Genomic DNA, 12,035 nt, shown 5'->3' on the forward strand with positions numbered 1-12,035 from the left:
TTCTCTGCCCATTGAAGTGGTGGAGGCTGCCTCGCTAAATATTTTAATACGCGGGTTGATGGGTTTTTGATAAGCGAGGGGATTAAGGGTTATGGGGAGAGGGCAGGAAAGTGGAACTGAGCCACGACAGATCAGCCATGATCTTATTGAATGGCGGGGCAGGCTCGAAGGGCTAGATGGCCAACTCCTGCTCCTATTTCTTATGTTCTTATATTTCCTACATTTTCAAGCTAAGTTGGTACTGTCCTTGCTGATTTCATTCTTTCCAATTCTTTGTAGCTACAAAATATCCTACAATAGTTTCTCTCCTCACCCTACAGTATTATCTTTCGAGTCTCACAAGAATTGATCCTTGGCCCATTCATACTTCTCATCTGCATTTTGCCACTTGGTGACATTAGGAAGTCAAGATTCACATATATGCTGATCTCTCTCGCTGATTCTATTCTACCTCATCATCTCCTTGCAACCTATCCACTGCCTCTATATTGTCATACTTTTTATTCAACATCCAGTTCTTCATGAGCCAAAAATAATATTGTTTACATTTAAACAATATTAGAAATATTGAACCCTACAAGCTCCATTCCTTAACCACCAATTCCACATTTCCCTGGGCACGATCAAGTGAATAGTCAATCATGTCCTAATTTAGTCACCTCTCCTCCTTTAGTTCAATGTAAATTTTTGTCAGATTACAATTCTGTGAAGCACCTTGGTATGTTTTACTGCAACAAAGACACTATACGAATATTGTTGTTGTTTATATTCTCATCATTTAAAACTTCAAAAGTTTATTTTCGAATTAATATTTGTGTCAAAAAAAGATGAGTTATATAAACACTCTAGCCTTTTTAATTATGGTATTATTAGTTGCTAGTTTAATTTCTATTATTGCCAAACATCTTGACAATTTTAATCAGGAAGAAGCCTATCCAAATAAAACCTGTACAGCCAAAAAAAAACTATTCCTCAATTTCCTTAGGCAATTTCTTTAGGCAAAGAGATATCTGAAATTGCAGCTCTACAATTGATGATTATATCATGACTATTCTTCATACACTGATTTAATCAGAGTATCAGCAGACTATTTCATCATTAGAGATATCATAACAAATCACAATCCTGTCTTAGCATTAGCTATGAGGAGAGGTTGGAGAAACTTGGTTTGTTCTTACTGGAGCGATGGAAGTTGAGGGGAGACCTGATAGAAGTCTACAAGATTATGAGAGGCATTGACAGAGTGGCTTTTTCCCAGAGCGGAAGAGTCAATTACTAGGGGGCATAGGTTTAAGGTGCGAGGGGCAAGGTTTAAGAGTTGTACAAGGCAGATTTTTTTACACAGAATGGTGAGTGCCTGGAACTTGTTGCCGTGGGAGGTAGTAGAAGCGGATACAGCAGTGACTTTTAAGGGGCGTCTTGACAAGTACATGAATGAGATGGGAATAGAGAGATATGGTCCCTGGAAGGGTAGGGGGTTTTAGTTAAGTCAAGCAGCATGGTCGGTGCAGGCTTGAAGGGCCGAAGGGCCTGTTCCTGTGCTGTAATTTTCTTTGTTGTTCATCAAATAATCAAACACACACACACACACAAAGTATCAGTGAACAGCAATCAGGAGTGGGAAGCACAGCTGATACCTCATAGACCAGGTAGAATGAAGCCAACTGTGCTTTTGTTCTTTGGAAATGACTTCAACCATCAAAATCTGATAGTTTTGGATCTATGGTTCTGTACCACTTTAGCTAAAGCATTTGGACACAATCACTGAAGTAGTTCTTCACATTAATTTTTGTTTCATTAAAGTATAGCAAACTCTAAAAATGGAAAAGTTAACTTATTTTCTTACCTGTATATGTGGCAGTCAAAACTTCATCATATCCCTCTTTTCCAACACATCCTCCTTGAATGGAAGTGATGCTTTCAGACAAAGTCTAGAATGCACACAAAAACATTTAAATATCCATAAATATTTGAATTTATGGCTCTTCATTTCCTCAAATAAATACAAAAATTTTTTTTTTACAGTTTGGAAGCTGTTCTCTTCAGGATTAGTTATCCATTTCTCCTTCCATTGAAATGGTCAGCAAACAACCCATTTCAATGTATTTAAATGTGAACGAAAAGGAGTAGCTTGAATATAATTCCATTTGTCACATCTCCTCCCAACAGCTAGGGAAATTGGTGTGCAGCTACAAAGCATCAGTGATTGAGGGGCTGGACACTGAATCCAGTGGCAAGGGTGAACAATTGGCACTTGTCCTTTCAGGTTTCTTTAGTATTGCTGCATCAGCACTCATCCAGACATGTGGCAAATATATCAGTACATGTCTAATTTGAGCCTTATAGGTGGTGAAGAGGTTTTTGGGAACAAGAAGTGAGGCACCCACATCTTCTGATGATGTTCCCCAGGTCACGCAATACAGACTGTCTCATAGGTTGGGGAACAGTAAAGCAACGAACTGAACTCCTGTGAACCAGAAGTGCAAAAGAAGCAGCTGACAAGGCCCCTGGTGTCAACCACCTTTTTACATCTCCTGGGTTCTTGCATTACTTTCTACTTTGTCAGTTTCTCTTGCTATTATTCCTATCCAACTTCCACCAAATTATTCTTTCAGTTACTCTGTCTCTCAGCATCTCATATTTCATGTATTTCATTATACCTCCCATTTTCACCTTAACTCCACTTCAGCTACTTAATTATCATATTTTCCATTTCAGCATGTTACACATCATTCCATCACATGAGCAAGAGTGAGAACATGTGAAATTGTGCATTTTTGCTCCCATCTTTGTATTGTTCCTTTTTAAATGCTGTTCATCTTTAAATTCTTCCAATTTTGATAAAAGATCTACACCTTAATCATGAACTTATCTGTTCTCTAATACTAATGCTAACTGACCTTCTGGGTGTGTCCAGTAATTTTTGCTTCATTTTCACAATTCCAACATTTCAGTTTTTGCTTTTGGCTTATATCAACTTTTAATCTTCATTACTTTACTATACTTGCAGTACACAAAACTCAGGGAAACTCATGCAATGAACACAAACTTGGTTACCTATTGAATCTTTTAAACCCGGCTCCCTGGTGCTGTGAGGCAGCAATGCTAACCACTGTGATTGGCAAAATAATCCATGGTTATATGAGAAATACCTTTCTTTCTTAATGCAGAGTGAGTAGCTATGAATGGCAATGCAGAGTTTGAAGGGATGGGGGAAACAGATTTAATTGTGGCTTACAAGATAATTAGATAAGTACTAGAAGGAAAAATAAATTGCAGGGCTAAGGGATAACGGTTGAGGTGTGAGGCTAGCTAAATTGCTCTTAGAGAGCCAGCACAGGTTCAATGGGCCACAAGCCCCTCTTCTTGCTGTAACTATTTATGATGCTGTAAATGTGCAGCACAAGGATTGCATAGGTTAGAGAAGAATATTAATTTTTCATTATCCATTCTTTCAACTGTTAATATTTCACACTTGCATTAATCACTGTCAGAGGATTCTAACTACAGTTATACACATCTTTTGGGATGTCATGACATTTGCTCCATATTAGAAATTGTTAACAAATTACATCATAGGTTCATAGTTCTCCCATATAACCCACCATTACTGCCATTTAAGTAATACAACGGCTGTCATAGCAAATAGTCTTTTTAATTTAGCTGGCCAAAGATATCATGGAAATCTAGTGCTCTAAATACACCAAAAGAATGAAAACAATATTCATGGCAAAGACCAAGAGAAAAAATTGCAGTAACAAGGGACAAAGGCAGAAAGAAAAGATAAAAACAGTAACCAGACAGAAAAAGACCATGTAATGGCTATATCAATGGACAATTCCATTTCAAAACAGGAATTTATGTGTGTAAAATCATTCTGTACATTTTGGAGTTCATTTATCTATATTTTGTTTTCTCAAGGAATGAAGACTTACATGTTCAAATCGAAGGACAGGCTCATTGTTGTTATCAAACCCATAGATTTCCACTATTCCATCATCACGGCCAACAAGTAGCTCTTTGACTCCATCTCCCAGAATATCATAGTAGTCAACACACAGAGCACCTACAGTCCATACAAAAAAAGCTGAGTCAATTTTTCTCCCCTGCAGAATTATTCTTTGCAATTTACCAATTATACACACAATTCTGCTTCCCAATTCTGATTCAAGTATCACACCATTCTGATATTGTAATCCCTTCAAGAACCTAATTAGGATCCTCAAATTTTATACTTAACACATTGGTGGGAATGTGCTTCCACAAAGACTGCATTAGATCAGGAAGGTCCATCACTACATCTTTTCCGGCTACAAATCAGGCTCTGCCATGATTGTCCACATTTTAACAAGTAATTTTAAAAAATATGGACCTGAGATCTGATGTATTTACCCAACTACACAATAAGCTGGGCGGGTCAGCCAGAAATTCCCCACACTGGGCCACTTTTCAGGAGGCAAGTAGAGCAGGGTGATGACAACTGTCTTCAAGCTGGTAGACAGCTTGTTAAAATAGTTGAAAGGTCTATTAAGGTTGATCAGGAGCCAACTAGAATTTTTTAGTCTCCCTGCAATATCCAGACCAGACGTGCCTGGAGGCAGTCTCCCAGCGACAGACTATAGAATGACGAGGGCAGCGCACCAGGACTAATTTAAGGACCCCACCACCCTCACAGCCACCATACCTACATGGTCACAGCTGCAGTCACAATGGTGTCCAGTAGCTATAGCCATTTCTGTACAAAGTGCTAAGACACGTCCGCTCATCATTTCCTGCATTTTCAGATTGCAGCTCCTTCAGTGCTGGAGAGTATGCCATTGGCTCTTCAGCATCAGGCGTGGAAATTTGGCATGTCAGCCGTGACTCTCACCAATTTTTACAGATGCACCATAAAAAGAATCATTTCTGGATGTATCACAGTTTAGTATGGCTCCTGCTCTGACCACAACCATGGGTAACTGCAAAGCACTGTGAATGTAGCACAGTCCTTCATGCAAACCAGGCTCCCATCCATTGACTCCATCTACACTTCCCACTGCTTCGGAAAAGCAGCTAGCATAATCACGATCCCACACCCCAGACATATCACGTCCATCAGGAAACAGATACAAAAGTTTGAGATCACGTACCGACCAACTCAATGGCACTGAATCCCCAGTGGCCATCAGCATTTGTTCTATATCAGGCTTTTGAATGGACCTATCATATGTTAAGCTCATCTTTCTCTATACCCCAGCTACGATAGTAACACTGTATTCTGCACCAGCTTTTTTCCTTCTCCCCTATGTACTCTATAAACAGTATGCTTTGCCAATATAGAAACAATACTTTTCATTGTATCCCAATACATGTGACAATAATAAATCAAATATTGTCTTTAATTTTTTATTCATTCGTGGGACATCATTGGCTGGCCAGCATTTAGCGCCCATCCCTAACTGTCCTTGAGAAGGTGGTGGTGTGCCTCCTTCTTGAATCACTGCAGTCCATGTGCCGTGGTTTGACCCACAATGCCATTGGGGAGAGAATTCCAGGATTTTGACCCAGCAACTGCAAAGGGACAGTTATTTATTAATCAAAAAGCTTACATTAACATTGCAATGAAGTTACTTAAAATTCCCCTAGTCACCACAGTCCAGTGCCTGTTCGGGTCAATGTACTTAACCAGCAGGTCTTTCAGAATGTGGGAGGAAACCAGAGAACCTGGAGGAAACCCACATAGACACGGGAAGAACGTGCAAACTCCACACAGACAATGACCCAAGCAGGATTCGAACCCGGGTCCCTGGCGCTGTGAAGCAACAGTGCTAACCACTGTGCCACCATGCAGCCCCCAAGTCAGGATGGTGAGTGGCTTGGAGGGGAACCTTGGAATGGCAAGAAAGCTTCCTAGTCATTAATTGGCCATGCTTTTGAAAATCAAGTGAATACTAATGACACAATGTGGAGTTAATACCTGGATTTGACCCCGACCTCAAAATCCTAACCCCCAATGAACCTCAAACAACTTTGGCTATATTGGCATGAAGCTCATCCAGCCATTTAAAATACAAAGAAAAGATAAAGGTGCAAGGGAAAAACTACTGAAAGGAACCTTTTAAGAACATAAGAAATAGAAGCAGGAGTAGGCCATCTAGCCCTTCAAGCCTGCCCTGCCATTCAATAAGATCGTGGCTGATCTGAAGTGGCTCAGTTCCACTTTCCCGCTTTCTCCCCATAACCCTTAATTCTCTTACCTACCAAAAACCTATGCACCCGTGTCTTAAATATAGTTAGCGAGGTAGCCTCTACCACATCAACGGGCAGAGAATTCCAGAGATTCACCACCCTTTGAGTGAAGAAGTTCCTCCTCAACTCCGTTCTAAACTGCTCCCCCCCTTATCTTGAGGCTGTGCCCACTAGTCCTGATGTCCTTTCTGAGTGGGAAGAATCTCTCTACCTCTACCCTATCCATCCCCTTCATTATCTTACACGTCTCTATAAGATCCCCCCTCATCCTTCTAAATTCCAACGAGTTCAAACCCAGTCTATTCAGCCTCTCTTCATTGTTCAACCCTCTCATCTCCGGTATCAGCCTGGTGAAGAGCTGATGAAATGATTTGAAGCATACGTGCCTAATGCTGGGCATTTCTTGCCAAATATTGAAATTAAACACATGTTATAAGATATCTAATTGCTTTATCCCAGTTTTAACCCTAATATTCTAAGTCTCCAAACTTGATCTGAAGTACCTTTGGTTCCCTTGTCGAATCTCAAGTTATGGAAGATGTACTATATAACAATAATGCAACCGCTTCCCTTTTAGGGAACAAAAACAATTAAAAACAATTAAAACAAAATGTTTTAACAATACAAAGCAGTTCTTGCCTCCTCTTTTTTTCTCATTGGAGATTTCCCAACGATGCAATGAAGAGCTTTTTGTGATCTGGACTAGTCCTAACTTCCCATCAGATGTTCCATACAGTACCTCCTCCCCAGAGTCTCCTAAACAAATGGAATAATAAGTCAATATTACAGTTTACTGTCCTTCAAACATAACAGTATTTAGAAAACTGATTTAATCAAAATAAACACTTCAATGGAACAATTAAAACAGATACTGTTGGGAGAAAATACACAACTTGATTACTCTGGTCAAAGACACAACATGAACAATGATCATATTGCCACAAAAAGTAATCACTGGACACTAATTGAAAGTATTTTCCTTTCTTGTTCACATACAAAATGTTTCCTGCTGGATATTATCCATTATGACTGGAGACTAAATGGCAGTTAGAGAAAAATGAGGACAGATCATTGAACTCATGATACTCACATTGCTTTATTTATGGCATGAATTTAGGAACTCTGCACTTGGGAACATCCTATGTAAGACAATGTATAAACGCAAGTTACTGCTTACAACATTATTTAGTTGAGTATTATGTAGGGAAAAGCTATGGCTAAGGCCATACTTCTGCCAGTCTTCTCAAGTAGCTGGCAAAGGACTTCTGTAATACATGTGCATACTGTATATGAAGCACCATATAGTGAATTTGGGTAAAAATAACCAGTTACAGTAGCTGTTATTGGAAATTATTAAAGTACAATGATCATGGCTGATCTTGTAATTTACATCCCATCTGTATCATTGCTGCAGGATAAACCATAATAATAATCATACATAACACCAACATCATACTTGCCCCCATTTCCGTTATGTAATGCCAGGACATTGGGTGCTCCAGAGACCTCCACTTCATACAACAGGTCAGATCCCTGGTTAAATATATCAAGACTATCAAATATGTTAACCATTATGTAATCAGAGACAATTTTAAATGTCATAAATGCACCAGCTTCTATTTCCACAGATCAATAAAAAAATGAAAATGGAACAAACTGTAATTTGCCAATGCTCAAGAATCAAAAAGATTAAAATCCTATAACTGAAAAATACTTAGTCACTGAACCATAGAGGTTTGCATCAAATAAGACCATTCAACCTACAATATTGACTTTTATTCAAGCAATCCAAACTAATCCCACATTCCAACCTTCCCCTATAACTCAGTGGCCGGAATTTTTCCAGCTCACAGAATGGAATTCTCCATTGGGCTCAGGCGGAATTCTACGAGCTTCGTCCAAGCAAGGTCGTAAAATCCACCCACTATCCTTCTTAATTCAAATATTGAGGGTAACTCTTATTTTTCCTTCAGTATTTTTCCATTAGTCATCTGCATCCAAGCTATGCCTCATCATTTAACTATTTTATAATTTTATCTAACAGCTTTCTCTAAGGTCAACTCACAGAAAGTGACTGGCCCAGATGTGGTCCCCAGACAAGCACTCAGAACCTGCAACATTCAGCTGGCAGGGGTACTCGTAGACATCTTCAACCTCTTTTTGCAACAATCTGAGGGTCCCTATCGGCTTTAAGAATACAACCATCATCCCAGTATCTAACAAAAACCAAGCAGCGTGCCTCAATGACTATCGTCCGGTAACTCTAACATACATCATTAAGAAATGCTTCAATAGGCTAGTTATGGCACGAATCAATTTCAGCGTCCCGGACTGCCTGGATCCACAACAGTTCGCCTTTCACTGCAATAGGTCAACAGCAGACGCCATCTCCCTGACCCTGCACTCAACTCTGGAACACCTAGATAACAAAGACACCTACGTCAGACTCCTATTTATTGACTACAGCTCAGCCTTTCAACACCATCATTCTGACAAAACTCATTTCCAAACTCCATGGCCTGGGCCTCGGCTCCTTGCACTGTGACTGGATCCTGAACTTCCTAGCTTACAGACCACAATCAGTAAGGAATGGCAACAACGCCTCCTCCACAATCATCCTCAACATCGATGCCCCACAAGGCTGTATTCTCAGCCCCCTACTGTACTCCTTATATACCTATGATTGGCGGTCAAATTCACCTTCAATTTGATTTTCAAGTTTGTTGACAACACCACCGTAATGGGTCGGATCTCAAACAATGAAGAGACAGATTTCAGGAATGAGACAGAGAATTTGGTGAATTGGTGTGGTGACAGTAATCCCTCCCTTAATGTCAACAAAGCGAAGGAGATTATCATCAACTTCAGGAAGCATAGAGGAGAACATGCCCCTGTCTACATCAATGGGGATGACGTAAAAAGGGTCAAGAGGTTCAAGTTTTAAGGTGTCCTGATCACCAACAACTTGTCCTGGTCCTCCCATGTCGACACTATAGTTAAGAAAATCCACCAAAGCTTCTACTTTCTCAGAAGACTACGGAGATTTGGCATGTCAGCTTTGACTCTCACCAACTTTTAGAGATGCACCATAGAAAGCATTCTTTCTAGTTTTGTATCACAGTTTGGTATGGCTTCTGCTCTGCCCAAGACCACAAGAATCTACAGAAGGTCATGAATGTAGCCCAATCTGTCACGCAAACCAGCCTCCCATCCATTGACTCTGTCTACACTTCCCACTGCCTCGGCAAAGCAGCCAGCATAATTAAGGAACCCACATACCCCAGACATTCTCTCTTCCACCTTCCTTCATTCGGGTCTGAGGTCACATACCAACTGACTCAAGAACAGCTGCCTCCCTGCTGTCGTCAGACTTTTGAATGGACCTACCTTGCGTTACATTGATCTTTTTCTACGCCCCATCTATGACTGTAAGACTACATTCTGCACTCTCTCGTTTCTTTCTCTATCAACAGTATGCTTTGTATAGCGTGCAAGAAACAATACTTTTCGCTGTATGCTAATACATGTGACAATAATAAATCAAATCAAAAATTATCTCTCTAAACTCAATTCTACAAGAATGCAGTTACATATCACAACACCAATTCTTATTTTACTTGGCTCAGGTAGTCTGTCCTATGCAGAAATTTCTCCAACATGTATTACTCATGCTCTCTCTTCAGCTCTCCACTAGTTAACCCATTAAACTCTTTTAGCTATAAAACAATATTGCTCTGTTACATTAAACTCTATTCTACATCCTCATTGCCGAGTCATCTTGCTTGACAAACAAATAAATCCCAACAATTTTCTTTCAAAGCCTCGTCAAAGATTGTTCTCACAGCTTTCCACATATATGACATACTTTCCATATTAACAGAGAGTAGGAAGTACCAGTCATTCTTAGGTTGGCAGGCTGTGACTAGTGGTGTACTGCAAAGTTCAGTGCCTGGGCCCCAGCTATTCACAACTGATACCAATGATGTGGGGACCAAATATAATATTTCCAAGTTTGCTTATTGCGCAAAACTTGATGGAACGCAAATGTAAGTTAGGAAGAAGTCACACAGAGGCTTCAAGGAGATTTAGACAAGCTTCATGAGTGAGCAAGACCATGGCAGATGGATTATTATGTGGAAAAAAATGAAGTTATCCACTTTGGGAGGGAAAAACAGAAATGCAGAATATTTCTTAGATGGTTAGAGATTGGGTGTTCTTGTTCATAAGTCACTGAAAGTTATCATGTAGATGCAGCAAAGAATTCGGAAGGCAAATGGCATTTTGCTCTTTATTACAAGAGGCATAGTGGTTACCACTGCTGCCTCACAGCACCTGAGACTCGGATTCAATTCCAGCCTTGGGTGACTGTCTGTGTGGAGTTTGCACATTCTCCCCATGTCTGTGTGGGTTTCCTCCAGGTGCTCCGGTTTCCTCCCATGGTCCAAAGATGTGTGGGTCAGGTGGATTGGCTATGTTAAATTGCCGCTTAGTATCCAAAGATGAGTTAGGTTAGGGGGATTGGAAGGCTAAATGCGTGGGGTTATGGGAATCAGGTGGAGGTTGGTGCTGGTAAGATGCTCTGATGGATAATCGGTGCAGACTCAATAGGCTGAATGGCTTCCTTCTGCAGAATAGAGATCTTATGATTGGAGTACAGGAGTAAAGACGGCTTATTGCAATTGTGTAGAGCCTTGGTGAGGCCGCACCTGCAGTACTCCTTACCCAAGGAAGGATATTCTTGCCATACAGAAAGTTAACAAAGGTTCACCAGACTGATTCCTAGGACAGCTGGATTATCCTATAGAGGAAAGATTAAGGAGACTGGATGTATTTTTGTCATGGAAAACAGGGAAATCATGTTATGTATGTTTGAATAACAAGTGATCTCACTGAAGCTGTTGCAAGACCAGATTTACCTTTCCATCAGACAATGTTCAGCATGTCCTGGAATTTCAGCACATGCGAAGACCAGGCTGATCATATGACCCAAGAGAAGGGCACCACAATCGGAACAGAGTCATCAACAGAAGACAGGGAGACATTCCAAAGTGAGACTCAGATTCCAAAGACAGTAAAGGCGTGCATTTAAAGAGAAATAACCAAGGTAAAAACTACCAGGGAGTGGAGCAAAGGAAGAAGGGGTTCAAAGCAGAAAAAGGCTGCAATTAGCACACTATTGAGGGTATGGGGGAAGCCCTGGAGATTGAAGAAGGCAAAAGGTTGGTAATTCTATGCTGTGGCCATTAGGGCAGTTAACATGACATCTGTTGTAGGGAAACTGATAAAATCCACTATTAAGGAAGGTGTAGCATGGCAATTAGAAAATCTCAAAAAGAGAAATCATGTTTGACCAAGTCTCTGGAGTAGTCGCATTCTAAGAACTGAAACTGGTTGGTTGTTGGTGCTGGAGTGCAACTTGGCAATCCAGAGGAATGGAGTCTTGGAAGATGAAATTGAAATCCTGCAAGGTGCAGTTATTGAAGTGGTCCAAGACAGAGGGACTATTGGAGGGAATCTAGAGATCTTTGAAGACTGGAATCTCTTGAGAGGGGGATACAGGGATAGTGTGAGAAAATGGCTTTGACGTAAGTCAGCTACAATCTAAGTGAATGGTGGAGCAGGTTCAATGAACCAAAAAGCATTTTCCTATTTTTATTTCTTATGCTCATATGTAAAACGTGACTGTTTCAGTTTTACCATCCAGTGTTCATGCAGGGAGGGAAGAATATCCATGTTACGTGTCCAGAACCAGACTTCTCAATTTAATACATACAGAGTTCATCATTTGCCAAGGCATGCTAACAAAC

The 12,035-nt window shown here is 40.4% G+C and overlaps 1 protein-coding gene across 1 annotated transcript in view; it reads right to left on the minus strand.

Moving 5' to 3' along the window:
* The window catches only part of bbs7 (Bardet-Biedl syndrome 7), a 48,367-nt gene that overhangs the window by 27,217 nt on the left and 9,115 nt on the right, over positions 1-12,035 (minus strand). Inside the window, exons 6-9 of the mRNA XM_080193509.1 lie at positions 7,689-7,761; positions 6,868-6,984; positions 3,936-4,066; positions 1,847-1,931 (exon numbers count right to left, since the gene is read on the minus strand). Of these exons, the coding sequence (XP_080049635.1) occupies positions 1,847-1,931; positions 3,936-4,066; positions 6,868-6,984; positions 7,689-7,761 (406 nt within the window). The remainder of the gene's footprint in view (positions 1-1,846; positions 1,932-3,935; positions 4,067-6,867; positions 6,985-7,688; positions 7,762-12,035) is intronic.

The sequence above is a fragment of the Carcharhinus amblyrhynchos genome, chromosome 1 (assembly GCF_965287045.1).
Source record: "Carcharhinus amblyrhynchos chromosome 1, sCarAmb.v2.hapA, whole genome shotgun sequence".
Lineage (NCBI taxonomy): Eukaryota > Metazoa > Chordata > Chondrichthyes > Carcharhiniformes > Carcharhinidae > Carcharhinus > Carcharhinus amblyrhynchos.